Source organism: Grammomys surdaster, unplaced genomic scaffold (assembly GCF_004785775.1).
Source record: "Grammomys surdaster isolate TR1022 unplaced genomic scaffold, NIH_TR_1.0 258, whole genome shotgun sequence".
Classification (NCBI taxonomy): domain Eukaryota; kingdom Metazoa; phylum Chordata; class Mammalia; order Rodentia; family Muridae; genus Grammomys; species Grammomys surdaster.
Genome location: NW_021604699.1, coordinates 595,801 through 612,203, shown reverse-complemented (window position 1 = coordinate 612,203; position 16,403 = coordinate 595,801). Strand labels below are relative to the sequence as shown.

Below are 16,403 nucleotides of genomic sequence, written 5' to 3'. Positions count from 1 at the left end.
AGAGGATCATAAGAAGGACATAAGTAACTCCCTTAAAGAAATACAGGAGAGTACAAGTAAACAGATAGAAGCCCTTAAAGAGGAATCACAGAAATCCCTTAAAGAAATGCAAGAAAACACAAAAAAGGAATTAAACAAAAACATTCAGGATCTGAAAATGGAAATAGAAACAATAAAGAAAGCCCAAAGGGAGACAACCATGGAGATAGAAAACCTAAGAAAGAGATCAGGAGTCATAGACACAAGCATCACCTACCGAATACAAGAGATAGAAGAGAGAATCTCAAATGCAGAAGATACGGTGGAAAATATTGACACAGTTGTCAAAGAAAATGCAAAATGCAAAAAACTCCTAACTCAAAACATCCAGGAAATCCAGGACACAATGAGAAGACCAAACCTAAGGATAATAGGTATAGATGAGAATGAAGATTCCCAACTTAAAGGGCCAGTAAATATCTTCAACAAAATTATTGAAGAAAACTTCCCTAACCTAAAGAACAAGATGCCCATAGACATACAAGAAGCCTTCAGAACACCAAATAGACTAGACCAGAAAAGAAATACCTCCTGTCACATAATAATCAAAACATCAGATGCACAAAACAAAGAAAAAATACTAAAAGCAGTAAGGGAAAAAGGTAAAGTAACATATAAAGGCAGACCTAAAAGAATTACACCAGACTTCTCACCAGAGACTATAAAAGCCAGAAGAGCCTGGACTGACATCATACAGACCCTAAGAGAACACAATTGCCAGCCCAGATTACTATACCCAGCAAAACTCTCAATCACTCTAGATGGTGAAGCCAAGATATTCCATGACAAAACCAAATTTGCACAATATCTTCCCACAAACCCAGCACTTCAAAGGATAATTGATGGAAAACGCCAACACAAGGAGGGAAACTACAACCTAGAAAATGCAAGGAAGTAATCTTCCAACAACCCCAAAAGAAGATAACTATACAAACATAATTCTACCTCTAATAACAAAAATAACAGGAAGCCACAATCATTTTTCCTTAATATCTCTTAACATCAATGGTCTCAATTCCCCAATAAAAAGATGCAGACTATCAGACTGGATACACAAACAAGACACAGAATTGTGCTGCATACAAGAAACGCACCTCAGTGACAAAGAGACACTACCTCAGAATAAAAGGGTGGAAAACAATTTTCCAAGCCAATGGTCCCAAGAAACAAGCTGGAGTAGCCATTCTAATATCAAATAAAATCGACTTTCATTCAAAATTAATAAAAAAAGATAAGGAAGGACACTTCATACTCATCAAAGGAAAAATCTACCAAGGTGAACTCTCAATTCTGAACATCTATGCTCCAAATGCAAGGGCACCTACATACATAAAAGAAACTTTACTAAAGCTCAAAACACACATTACACCTCACACAATAATAGTGGGGGATTTCAACACCCCACTCTCAGCAATGGACAGATCATGGAAACAGAAACTTAACTGAGACACTTTGACATTAACAGAAGTTATGAACCAAATGGACTTAACAGACATCTATAGAACATTTCATCCTAAAACAAAAGAATATACCTTTTTCTCAGCACCTCATGGTACCTTCTCCAAAATAGACCATATAATTGGTCACAAAACAGGCCTCTACAGATACAAAAAGATTGAAATAATCCCTTGCATCTTATCAGATCATCACGGACTAAGACTGGTCTTTAATAATGACAAAACCAATGGAAAACCCATGTGTACATGGAAACTGAACAACTCTCTACTCAATGATGACTTGGTCAAGGAAGAAGTAAAGAAAGAAATTAAAGACTTTTTAGAATTCAATATAAATGAGGACACATCATACCAAAATTTGTGGGACCCCATGAAGGCAGTGCTAAGAGAAAAACTCATAGCTCTAAGTGCCTACAAAAAGAAACTGGAGAGAGCACACCCTAACAACTTGACTGCACAGCTAAAATCTCTAGAACAAAAAGAAACAAATACACCCAGGAGGAGTAGAAGGTAGAAAATAATCAAACTCAGGGCTGAAATCAACCAAATAGAAACAGAAAGAACAATACAAAATATCAACAAAACCAGGAGCTGGTTCTATGAGAAAATAAAAAAGATAGATAAACCATTAGCCAGATTAACCAGAGGGCACAGAGACAGTATCCAAATTAATAAAATCAGAACTGAAAAGGGAGACATAACAACAGAAACTGAAGAAATTCAAAAAATCAAAGAAGATCTCAGAAGATGAAAAGACCTCCCATGCTCATGGATTGGAGGATTAATATAATAAAAATGGCCATCTTGCCAAAAGCAATCTACAGATTCAATGCAATTCCCATTAAAATCCCAACTCAATTCTTCACAGAGTTAGAAAAGGAAATTCTCAAATTCATATGGAATAACAAAAAACCCAGGATAGCGAAAACTATTCTCAACAATAAGAGAACTTCTGGAGGAATCACCATCCCTGACCTCAAGCTGTACTACAGAGCAATAGTGATAAAAACTACTTGGTATTAGTACAGAGACAGGCAGGAAGATCAATGGAATAGAATTGAAGACACAGAAATGAACCCACACACCTATGGTCACTTGATCATTGACAAAGGAGCTAAAACTGTCCAGTGGAAAAAGGACAGCATTTTCAACAAATGGTGCTGGTTCAACTGGAAGACAACATGTAGAAGAATGAAAATTGATCCATTCTTATCTCCTTGTACAAAGCTCAAGTCTAACTAGATAAAGGACCTCCACATAAAACCAGATACACTGAAACTAATAGAAGAGAAGGTCGGGAAGAGCCTCAAATACTTGGGCACAGGGGAAAAGTTCCTGAACAGAACACCAATGGCATATGCTCTAAGATCAAGAATTGACAAATGGGACTTCATAACATTGCAAAGTTTCTGTAAGGCAAAAACACTGTCAATAGGACAAAACAAAAACCAACAAATTGGGAAAAGATCTTTACCAATCCTACATCTGATAGAGGGCTAATATCCAATATATACAAAGAACTCAAGAAATTAGACTCCAGACAACCAAATAACCCTATTAAAAAATGGGGTATAGAGCTTAACAAAGAATTTAAAATGGAAGAAACTCGAATGGCCGAGAAGCACCTAAAGAAATGTTCAGTATCCTTAGTCGTCAGGAAAATGCAAATCAAAACAACCCTGAGAGTCCATCTCACACCAGTCAGAATGGCTAAGATTAAAAACTCAGGTGATAGTAGATGCTGGCAAGGGTGTGGAGAAAGAGGAACACTCCTCCATTGTTGGTGGGACTGCAAGATGGTGCAACCACTTTGGAAATCAGTCTGGCAGTTCCTCAGAAAATTGGACATAGCATTACCTGAGGATCCAGCTATACCACTCCTAGGCATATACCCAGAAGATGCTCGAACATATAACAAGGACATATGCTCAACTATGTTCATAGCAGCCTTATTTATAATAGCCAGGAGCTGGAAAGAACCCAGATGTCCTTCAACTGAGGAATGGATTCAAAAAATGTGGTATATTTACACAATGGAGTATTACTCAGCTATTAAAAACAATGAATTCGAGAGGTTCCTAGGTAAATGGATGGAACTAGATATTATCATCCTGAGTGAAGTAAGCCAATCACAAGAGAACACACATGGTATTCACTCACTGATTATTGGATATTACCCCAGAACCTTGAAATGCCCAAGATGCAACTCACAGGCCACATGAAGCTCATGAAGAAGGAAGACCAAGTGGGGTGATTCGGTCCTTCTTAGAAGGAGCAACAAAATACTCAAGGGAGCAAATATGGAGACAAAGTGAGAGACAGAATCTGAAGGAGGGGCCGTCTGAAGACCATTCCACCTGAGTATCCATCCCATGTGCAGTCACCAAAGGTAGATGCTGATGTGGAAGTCAGGAAGTGCATGCTGATAAGAGCCTGATATGGATGTCTCCTCAGAGGTCTTCAAGAGTCTGACATACTCAGAGGCAGATGCTCACAACTAGCCATTGAACTGATCATGGGGTTCTCAATGGAGGAGTTAGAGTGAAGTCCATTGGAGCTGAAAGGGTTTGTGGCCCCATGAGGAGAGCAACAATACCAACCAACCAGAGCTCCCAGGGTCTAAACCACCAGCCTAGGAGCACTTAGGGAGGGATCCAGGGCTTCAGCTGAATATGTAAGAGTGGAGGGCCCTGCTGGGCATAGGTGGAAGAAGAGATCCTTGACCTCATGAAGTCTGGACACCCCAGGGGGTGGGAATTTTGAGGGTGGGGAGGTGGGAGTGGGGGGGTAGGTAGGGGTTACATCCAAAGAGAGGAAGGAGGAGGGGTGAGGGGATAGGGGGTTCCTGGGTGGGTGGAGGATGGGGTCAGGGGACAACATATGAAACGTAAATAAAACATCCAATTAAAAAAAAAAGAAACCATGGAGCCAACAAACTACAGCTGTGTCTATCTGTTGTGAACAAGGACAGACTTTTCTTCATTCCCTAAGTAATACAGCTAGTTATGTGATATTTGCATTACACTGGGTACCATATTCACAAAAATATGTATAAGCAATACACAAATATGGTAACATTTTATATAGGTAACTTGAGTGTCCTCAGACTTTGATATATGCGTAGGCTCCTGGAAACAATTTCATTGCAGATTATCAAAAGATAATTAACTCTATTTTACTTCTTTATTTTAGAAGGCCCACGGAGAATGTGTTTAGATGCAGAGGTTTCCGTGACCACATTAAACAGCCACGTTCCAAGCTTCAGAAATCTAACGGTATATGGATAAAGGAGTAACTAACTCTTAGTAAGCATTACATTAGTAAATGCTATTGCTTTATTAACATGTTGCTCCATGATAAAAGTTTTCCAAGCCTGTTGTAATATTTTTGTTGTTTCTTAAGTACAGCTAGAACAAAGGAGCCTATTTAATTGTGTTATTTCCCACACTGACCTGGCTCTGATCCTCTACTGGCCTGCTTCACCATGCTAGGCTCACTGTATCACTGATAGCAAATCAAAGTCTGCTTCTTGTATTCCAAGAACACAGCAGCCTCACCATGGTGGCTCTCACAGTGCTAACCTAGTCCTGGCCTACCCTTTGCTACCAAACCATGTTGTTTCTAGTTTCTAGTTATTTCCAGGCTTCCTATTTCTGAATAGAAACTGGTGTTGAAAAGAGTCAATGTAGTTCAGAGGTAAGGGCAGCAAGATGGCTTAGCACATAAAAGTATATGCTGCCAAGCCTGATGACTTGAGTTCAATCCCCCAGAAAACAGAACTAGCTGTCACAAGTTCTCTTCTGACCTTTGCACACATGCTACAGCACAAACACATGTGCACAAGAAGTAAAGATATTTGGTGTAATAAAAAAATACTTAAATAGTTCAGAAGTAAGTTCCAACTGGTTCACCCAGTCTAGTCATTCACTACATTTCATCTGGTCCTTTCTTTATATAGTAGTACCCTATCTGTTCACAGGAAGGCAGTATCAGCAGCACCCAGCGACATGTAAGAAAGGACAATCTCAAACTTTTGAAGCAGCCTCTGTGTGTCAGCACTAACGGTTGAGAGTGCATTGAAGTAGAAGTCTGTATTCATCCAAAATTGCTGAAACTGACTCTGGACCTAGGTGTGGTGGGCCATGTTTCCAGTCATTCGATTACACACAGTAAAACTCTACGCTGCTCATGATCTTGAAGAACCAAGAACTGTAGCTGAGAATCCTGTAAATTTTCCAATGCTGTCTATTTTTTATCACCCTAATGTTTACTGTGACCAAAAGCATAAAACGATAAAGCCTGTTTCACCATCAGACTCCTCTTAATATATCAGTCTACAAATATATCAATCATCTCTTAAATAAAGAGCAGCTCATTGAAACTAATACAAGATTTAAAAGAAAACTTTATTCTTATGACCCACACACAGGTCATACTTTTATCATATTGTGTGGAACATTTTCTGCTGGTCTGCTGAGCCTTGCCTTGTCCCTTCCCCTGAATAACTAATCATGGTTTTTTTTTTCTTACAATTTATGGATCTTATAGAATTGTGTCTGTGATAAATTCCTCCCAATTAACTGTGATTTGAGAAGTAAGTCTTCTGCTATCTTTCTGTAACAGAATAAAATGTACTCTTCTAACATCAAATGCTAATAGAACTCAAACATTTGCAGCTCACTAAGCAGTCCTAAGTTTTCACTGTGTCTGCTTGCAAATTTTGCATCCTGCCTGTCCTCTGGAGCCTGCTATTTCCTTAATGAGACACCTGAATAGAGATTTACTTCTCCACGACAGTCTTCTCTGCCTCCTCCAACAGCACTAAAAGCAACACATGTGAAATCCTTCTCCTTGCAAATGATTAACACCTACACATGATTAGTCCCAAGGCCTGCCCACCCATTAGTCCACTCACTAGAACAGTATACAGCCACACGCTTCCTTGTCTACAGACTACATTCAGTCACTGCCTATTACTTCTAACTTCGTTTCTACTCACAGTCCCACCCGTCCACCACAAAGTATAGCCACAACACCCTTGTGATTAGAGCATCACTCAACATATCTCCATCTTCAACACTGTAATGACTGGGCTTACCCAGCTCCTTATCCTAATTCTCTGGCAACTCACTCCCCTCACTGGCAACCATAAATCTTTTAGCAGCAGGTCATACATATCTGAAACATATACTTCAGATGTATCCCTACCATATTTTCCTGATACTTATTAACATATTACCTTAACAGCTTGTTTAAACAACTTCTTCCTAAAACCAATACTTTTATACTACTTATTGCCTGCTTTAAATCACTTTGTTTCATTGATTAGACTCAATTACTATAGAAATCTATTCTTGTAGATACATGTACAAAGATACTCCTATAATTACAGGTGTCTTACTTTGATATTGAAGATATAGAACTACTACTATAGAACAGAGAAGGTTCTAAACAGCTATGACTTATACTCAAAGCTATCAGAAAATATTGAGTTGTAATAAAATCAACTAATTCCATTTTCATTCAAATCCTGTTAGCAAGCCAAATTTCTTGCAGTTCTTTTCCATTTGTCCAGTTGCACATTTTTATACAACACTGCTACAATTAATGGTAGTAAAAAGAAAATGTAAAACTATTAACACAAACAGTCCCAAAGCAAGTCAGGATATGCATAAACCTGTAAGTTTTTATTCTGCATAAATCATGAATGTATTATACATAGGTACCTATAGAAAATGTTCTTTAAAATTAAGGAATATTCACTAAACTACATGAGATTTAATACAAATCACTTTTAATGTTGAAGAAGAAAACACAATGATAATAGCAGCAACAATGGATCTGACAGATTCATCTTCCATAAAATACACAGCTGCCTGTTAGAAAGCAAACACCTCCAGGTGTAAATCTTTCATGCAAGCTTACCAAAGATCAGCTTCTATTTTATTGCTCTGTGTAATTTCCAAATTAAGTGACTTTACCATGAGTGGAACTTTTTAATGTAGCACATTACATCATAAATTAACCCTAACACTCTTACAGTCAGGCTCACGCAGGCTGCTGTTTTATCAGGGAACAAGGGAGACACGCAGAAGAGCTGAAGCCAATGTGCTCACGAGATAGACAGCACAATGAACTGGCAGCATCACTGGCGCCACGGCAGAGCCATGCTTGGATTCTGATTTGTTATCAGGGTTTCCGTGGAAAGCACACACAGAGGAAACAAGGCAGCTGCATCCTCCCAATCCCCAGCAACCACAGCAGCACCGAGTCACTCACCTCGTATCCTTTCTCCAACAGGAATTCTGCCAAGTATGAACCATCCTGGAAGAGAGGGAAAATTGAGAAGAGTTACACCAATGGTGAAAAGTACAGAATGGTGATCTACTCTAAAGAGTTTGGAGACCATCATTTGAAAGGAAATTTAAACAGAATAAAATTCATAGCAACCAAAATAAAAACAAAACTGCTAGTGACAACACTGAATGCTTCTCCACTATTCATGGAGCAGATAGTAGCCTATGTAAGCATCACTGAAGTCAGGAAGAAATCAAAACCCAGGAAAATAATTAGAGCAACAGAGAGAGCACAACATTCCAGAATCACACAGATTTGGGTTCAGGTTTTGCCACTTACAGGCTATGTGAAATATGCAACTATGTTAGCAAAGTAGACTGCCTTGGTGTCATAGGAACACAACATTCTGGTAGGGACAGTATTTAATAAACTCTAGAAGTTCAAGGAGAGATAGAGAGCACTAGGTGTTGGCATTGCTGAGAATGACTCCACAGAATTGTGGAGAAGGCTAGAAGTGAAACGCAGGACTGTGAGTACCTCCAAGGAGGTCTCAGAGACCAAAGTTAGAGGCTAAGGCCTAGGGCTGTAGAAAGTCAGTGAGTTTTAGAGGGGTTTGAGGAATAGAGGATTCAGAGAGTTTACAGGATAGGGTACAATGAAAACTGCTTGATCCTATATATGTGCATATATACAAACTTCTAAAGAGGAAACTGTTGTTATCTGATGATATAATAAATACATGAGTTTATCTTACAACATGCAGTAACTTCTACCTTAAGAAAGTTACCTGAATAAGCACTAAGAGTCTCAACTGATAATAATTATTCTAGAAATGTCTAGATAGGAGTTTCTATTTAAATAATTTCATGTCACTTTAAGAGGGAAAATATAACATATCTATTTAAACTACTCTGAGGTCAAAAGTTGAACTATTACTATTCAAGGAGTATTAGCTTCCCTCAGAAAAGGGAGCTGGTCTTTCACTTTGTAACCATTCCCATAGTTGCTCTTCAGCTTTCTGACCCAATGGGGAGTCCCTTCTATCCAACTGGACTTAAATGTAAAACTAAGGGTACAATTAATGCAAATATGTGTTCTGAAAAGTAGCTGGAGTATTTGGGTTTTCTTGGGTTTCATAAGTTTAAAAATGCTTAAAATATCCCTTTTAAGTTCAGAAATCCATACCAAATATTACAGGAGAAAGAAAAGTGAATCAAGTCTCAGTATTACCATGATCTGACCTAAAGCTCACCTGGACACATCCTATGGCTCCAAAACTGACAGGGCTGCCAAGTAAGCACTTACAGAACCAGTGTAGAAGTCCTCCATGAACTCATGCAGAATGGCAAGGCCAGGAGTACAAAGCACACATTCTGTGGTTCATTAAAAACTCCAGCAGATTTTCTTCTGACTTCTTGGCATAAATATTCTGGTTTATAGGCTTGTGTGGAGAAGAGAGTTTGGCCTTTTCCTTTCAGTCTCACAATGTATGTAGGTTTTTACATACATTTCGGTGTTAGCTAAACCAAGTCACAAGGCTGACTGATTCAAGCCAAGACAAGACAAGCTGGCATATATGATCACTGGAAGTTTTGTTTCCTTTTTTGGGGAGTGGAGTAGTTCTTATTCATTAATAAGAACATAGTATTAAAGAAATAGCTGCAATGATAGTAATTTGACCCTAGCCTCTAAAGTCCTAGAAAGCAGACTTGCTTTTGTTACAGTACTGTTACCCTGAAGCTGCCAACACTACACTTTCTACTATTTATTCACTTGGAATAAAACAGAATGAGTTATGTTCTACCACATTCACAGAGAATAGGGGCAGCGAGAGTGGGGGCTAGTGGTAACTGTGCTGGATCTCCCTGGGTAGGGAGAGCTGTGATTATTCAGAAAGCTGATGTGAAACAGACCTGACTAGAACTGAACTCTGTCAATAAGGTCTTGTTCTTCTCACCCAGGCTGCTCCTCAAACTTTCCAACCACACTGGAACATTCTGAACCAGCAGTGGCACTCACTTCCTCCTCATTTCCTTGCCAGGCCCCTCCAGTGATAGGTCCCAGGCTGCACAATGAGTGGGAAACGAGCCGAGCAAGGGCTCTTGGTCTCAGGCCCAGGGAGCTCAGCTGGCCTTCCCCCCTCATCCTCCTCACCGGCCCTGGGGGACTCCTGGGAGACATGGTATCTGAGCAGGCAGCCAAACAAGCAGGATGGCTGATAAAGAATGCTAATCAAACTAATGACTGAAATGTCACACCAAGAACGAGTAAGTAATATTAAATTATGACAGTTGACTCCGGAAACCAAAGAAAATAGACTAGATCTACTCATTTGCTAGGACCCACTATTAATTCCAGTCAGGTTCAAATTTTGTAACTAAAATTTTTTTTAATTGGAAAGATAATGTCTCAACTGTGACCTCTTTAAATTTAATACTTCATATGGTTATTAGAGACATCTATTCTAGATGAAATTCCGTGCAATTTGAGAGAATCACTATGGCTTTACTATTTTCAAAACACAGAAACATTTTCTCTTTTTCTCTGACACAAGAACTTGGTAAGGAGAGTTAAACAGTCATTTGGCATCTCAGGTAATTGAGATGTAGTTTAATATCATACAACTAGTTGTATATGAAACAAATACTAGAATCCAACTCTTTCATTATCTGAACTAGAAAATAATCACCCTTACTATTCTCCTTGGAGCTACCAAAACATGCCAAACCTCAACAAAGCAATGAAAGACCATTAAAGGATTCATTTTCAAACTAACTTGATTTGGCCTTTTTCCACAACAAGGTGTTTTATGGATTAAACAGTGCTTCCAGTTTTAATCAAGTGACCCAAATACAAAGAAATCTTGTAATTTTAGAATACTCTAGAGCTCAGAAGAGAAAGAAAAGATGAGTGGCTAGGATTTCTCAGGTCTTAGATCTAGGCATGCGTAACCCATGAGGCAACACAGTATGCTATGTAGAGGGGGTTTTGCTTTGGGGGTACATACAAGTGGGAGGAATGATGCCTCTTTACAGGATTCAAAAATGCAGGTTTCTGTGTGCCTGGTATCTATCATATATCTATAGACTGGTAAGTTTTTGTGGCACACAGAAATATTCAACAGAGATCAACATACTATTATATAAAAACTTTGTAAAACTCTAGATCTACAAACACAGAAAAGGTTATCCCTTTCTATCAATGGCCAATGATTGGAATTGACCATAGAAAGTACTAACTGGACTCCAAACTAAGTAGGCAGACAAATAAACAAGTATTATCATCCTAGAGCCAATACTAGTCAGTGTTTCTATTCTGTTTTCTATCAGTGTACTTGCAGCCAATGTGAAGAATGAAAAGGGAGAAAGCATAACTCTGACATGTGCAGGAGAGCTGATCCCCTCTGGAAGGCATGCTTCCATGTAAGCACCATTGGGGAGTCTCTTTGAAAGAATAAGATGGAAGAAACCAAACCACTGAATGAGAGCAGTCTTACTAAAACACGTCCCATCTGCTGCCCATGAACTGCATGAGGCTGAGAATGTGGCATAAAACAAAGTAAAAATTGTTTAAATTTCAAAATATATATATATGTCTTGGGGATTTTTGTAATTGAATTAAAAAATGATTCTTAATCATGAACTTTGTGTATGCAAAAATACAGTATCAAAGGTTGGACATGCCTGGCTGGAGACAGAATACAACATCTACCTGAGGAGAAAGTGCCTATGTACAGTGCCTTCTACATTCTTTCCCTCTGTATATTTTAATTGCTCTAAAAAGGACTGCCAAGAGTTTGAAGTCGCTACAGAGTGAGTTACATAACAGCCTGGGCTATACTGAGAGACTGTCTCAAGCAATAACAACAATAATAAACATACCCCCAAAAGCATTTTCTCAGCTAATTACTACTACAGTATCAAGGTATTCTGTACTTCTAATAAGAACGATATCACCTCAATAATTATAGAAGGATGCTGTTTTAAACATGATTGAAATTTTTCAGTAATTTAATCAGTGGGCTATGAAGTATCCAGGAGTAGAATATATTTAACAATTATTGACACCTGGCTCATGTCTGTAGCAAATCACTAGACAATATCTATGTCAAACTCAGGATTCAAAAGACCATGGGGACCAATTAATCTAACTCTCATTTTATAGATCTGGAAATTGAGATTTGAAGAAATTGAGTGTTTAGTGTAAAGTCACACACTGGAAAAGTAGAACCTGCATGCCCTCACACGCAGGTGGTGGTAGTAGTAGTAATGATGATGATGATAATGTCTCTGGAATCCCAAAGCTTAGAATTCTGCACTAAAATCTAAACAATTCATCATGAATATGTACACCTATCATCCCAAAACTAAGAAGGGTCAGCAAAAGGATTAAAAGAGGTAGCCTGGACAATACATAAGACTCAATAACACAAAACTCAAAACTTAAACCCTATAAAAGGAAAAGAATAAACTACTGAGTACAGACAAGTATGTAAGATACATAGTCTAACACATTACTGTGTGAAGAACAAGAACAAAACCAATCATGATGATCTTACAACAATAAGAGACTAAAGAGGAAGAAGATATTTCAAACATGTATTCCCATCTTGTAGTCTTTAGAATTCAAAATTATTTCCCCATACAAATTTCTATTACCAAAGAATAGACTTTCACTTCCACTTACTTCCTTATAGAAAGGATCATAGCAATTAAATATGATGGTCAACCACTTGCGAACTAAAGAACTGTCTATGTCCAGCCAAGACCCTCTGTAGCCACATTTCTTTCTCTACCAGGGAAAGGGCCTTTAGGCAGGTCTCTATGTCTCATACATGCTAAGAAGGAAGAATGGCTCTGCGGCCAAGTCTTTGGCTGCCCAGTGATGGCTGGTATTAATACATGGGTTCTAGAAAGAGGCAATTCAACTCTAGTCATCCTGTATATTGTCTATCATAACCCAATAACCAAAATCTGAAGGGAAAGCCCAATTATACCTAACATATAAATCTATCAAATAGCAAACACCTTTATTTAAAGTACTCCTTTATGTCCTTAGTGCCCATATGTGGGGTATGTGTATATGTCTGTGTGTTAGTGTGGGCATGTGTATATGTGTGTGTGTGGGGGGGGGGGGAGATGCATGCATACACAACACTGGACACAATGCTCAACCGCACAACTTTTTTCAAACAGTGTGTTTTGAGGGAGATAAATTACTGTGAATACCACAACACCAAGATATCTGCTGTGAGATATCTCTCAGGAATGACAGAGATATTACAATCAAGATATGATATCAGTAATACTACATAAGCAAGACCTAAAAAATGAAGACACAATAAGCATGCTAACATGGTACAGAGAAATTTAAAGCACCCTACCCTAAACAAAGAACTATAGGTAATTAATGACTACTGAGAGAAGGAGACTCAGGCTTTCCCAGGAAAACCAAGGGTCAGCCTTGAAATTATATACATATAAGCAACACTAAATGGACTCTACAGGGTTGTATTTGTATATTTATGTGTTATACATGCATACATGCATACATGTATACATGTGTGTTAACAATAATCATCTAATCAAAGAAAAAAGAGCATAAATTTGACAGGGGCTTGGGGAAGAGGATAGGAGGAGTAGGAGGAAAGGAAAGTGAAGGAGAAAATGATATAATTACACTTTAATGAAATTTTTTAAAAAAAAAATACTATTAAGGAAGAAATGATGCTTGCCACCAGATAAAGCAGCATGAAGAAATTTTTAAAGTGATCAAATTGCCGGGCAGTGGTGGCGCATGGCTTTAATCCCAGCACTTGGGAGGCAGAGGCTGGTGGATTTCTGAGTTCAAGGCCAGCCTAGTCTACAGAGTGAGTTCCAGGACAGCCAAGGCTACACAGAGAAACCCTGCCTCGAAAAACCAAAAAAAATAAATAAAATAAAGTGAGCAAATTATTAATAAAACATGTTTTGAATCTAGTGGTGTTTATACTTTATGCTGCCCGAACTTGTTTATAACTGTAGCAGGATATTTATTCTGCTACATTGTATTCACAGTGGAGCTCGGCGATTAGGCAGAAGAGGAGGTGGAGCAGGGAGAAAAAGAGAGAAAGGGGAGGGGAGAAAAAGAGGAAGAGGAGGGGAGAAATAGAGGAAGAGGAGGGGAGAAATAGAGGAATTAGAGGAGAAGAAGGAATCTCTCAGCCATAGAGAACCACTGATGGGTCAAAAGCTGTCCCAGGTAGCAACTTCTATCAAAAGGTTAGATATTGGGTAACAACTCTAATTGTGTAGGTATCTTGCTATTGAGCATTTCTAAATATATAAATTCTTTAGATAATCATTAAGCTTTAAGAGTCTCATTTCTACTGGGTACTTTGAGGATGGCAGATATTGCCTGGGGCTCAACCAAGCTTTGTGGATGCAGCATGGTGGATTGGCAGACCCATCCCCCATACTGGCATCTCTTGGGTGCCAGGGCCTACTCATCTAGCTAGCCGGAGCCCTGGTCAGAGCTGAGAAGCAGCAGGAACATGGTGGCTGCTGGGAAACAAGCCAGACTGGGTACCATTTTCTAAATATCGCCTCTAAAAAATTCTAAATTTTATCACCCCTAAATTTCTAAAAATTCACCCCTTAAAATATCACCCAATTTAAACTTTTGGTAAGCTTCCTAAAGTCAACTATGAACTCTGAACCAATGATGCCTGTCAAATATTTACACATGTATGCACACAGTTAAGAAAATTGATTAGAATCAAAAATCTATCTTAAATTAATGACTACTGACCCAGAGGGTAAGATCATGAGCTTTTACTTTTATCTGTCTTTTCTACTTTCTAATGAATACATCATACTATTATAATAAGGAACATCAAATATTTATACCAAAATTTTATAATAATTAAAAATATTGCATGTTTTTAAGAGTGTAAAATGAACAGAACAGTCTGAATGCAAGAATATTATATTAAAATAACAATATTTAATAAAGACCAAAGGTTTTTTGTTTGTGATATTATATATCATTCATCTGGCAACTGTTAATTATCTTCTCACCTATTTTCCTAGCAGTTTCTATTCATTTTGTCAATCGGTTTATTTTGAAAGTATCTAGAAAACAGGAACTACCTAATTTTCATCTTCCACAGAAGCCAGTCAAAAACTGATTTAACAGGGTTTTGGTTAGTAAAGACCTAGCAATGTAGTTTGAAATTTATGTTCCTTCTAAATTGCAAATGTTTGTTGTACATCCTTAGTGCAGTTGAACCAACAAGAAATGCTTAGAAAAAGGGCAAAATGCACCAATAACCAAATACATGTTTGAAAGTTATCAATAGCAAAACAAAGACGCTAGCTAAATATATATGTGAGAACTGGGTAGTTCAGCTTTCCCTGCCACAGAATCCTATCCACTATTGTTCCTTTTTATGTAAGCTCCTTCACTTAAACCTATTCTTCTCTATTTCTCTGAGTCCCTGTCAGCATTCCTGCCATTCATATTGAAGGTTTGCTTCACTTCATCTGTTACATGTGTGTATATATTTGTGCCATGATGCAGATGTATAGGTAAAAAAACAACTGTCAGAAGCCAGTTCTTTGCTGCCACTTCGTGATATTCAAAGATCAAACTCATGACCTGAGGCCTTTATGCAAACTCCTTTCTCTCTATTGAGCCACCTCTCTGGCTCTCCAAACAGCAATAGACACAACAGTGAACATTTACACAGGCCTAAGAATATGTATACCAAGTGTGCTTTAGGTGTTCTTCATCTACTCACTGTTTACATCCACACAAAATGGCTATGAAGATGCAACTCTGATTACCTCCATTTAAAGGGAGAAACATAAGGCAAATTCGGACTAATCTGTTCAAGGACTAATACTGTGATGGTCAATCTTGATTATCACCCTGACACACCTGGGAAGAGGAAACCTAAAACTGAGAAACTGACCCCATTAGATTAGCATGTGGGAATATCTGTCATGCACTTTCTTTTTTACTACTTAATGTAGGTAGACCCAGCACTCTATAGGTAGCACCATCCACAAGCAGTTCAGGACCTACAGATATTTTAATATAGAATGGACTTCTGTAGACTATTAATAATAGAAAGAAAGCAGAATTGATGGATATCAAACATGTACCTGAAGATATGGGTATAAGGAAATAGAGAAGGACAGGAAGGAAATAGGAGATTCAATTCCTGCTCTATTGCTCTGTGAAGTATCTGGGCAGCCAGGCATTTCCTGGCCTAGATAGCACAATGCTTCAGTACTGGCTGGGTCCTCTAGCTTTCAAATGCATCATCACACTCACACATGGACAAGATGAAAATAATAAGATGTAACCTGTAGAGTTATCTGAGAACTTCAGTAGCTGCATGAGTCATGGACAGGGAGTGGAAAAGCTTAGTTGATTTTAAAAAAAAAATCTATCTTCTACACTGGATGGCACAGTGCCTTGAAGAAATAAATCATCCCACCTGAGCATGAAATCAGGGGCAATAGGAAAAAAAAGCAGGAAATACTAGATGCATATCAGCCTCACAGGCTAGTTCAGTGGTGGTGTGAATACCTACTTTCAAGTTTGGAAAAATATAGTTGCTGA

The 16,403-nt window shown here is 38.3% G+C and overlaps 1 protein-coding gene across 1 annotated transcript in view; it reads right to left on the bottom strand.

Annotated features, from left to right (window-relative positions):
* The window catches only part of Gmds (GDP-mannose 4,6-dehydratase), a 525,382-nt gene that overhangs the window by 417,072 nt on the left and 91,907 nt on the right, over window positions 1-16,403 (bottom strand). The window contains exon 2 of the mRNA XM_028775694.1: window positions 7,776-7,820. Coding sequence (XP_028631527.1) covers window positions 7,776-7,820 — 45 coding nt within the window. The remainder of the gene's footprint in view (window positions 1-7,775; window positions 7,821-16,403) is intronic.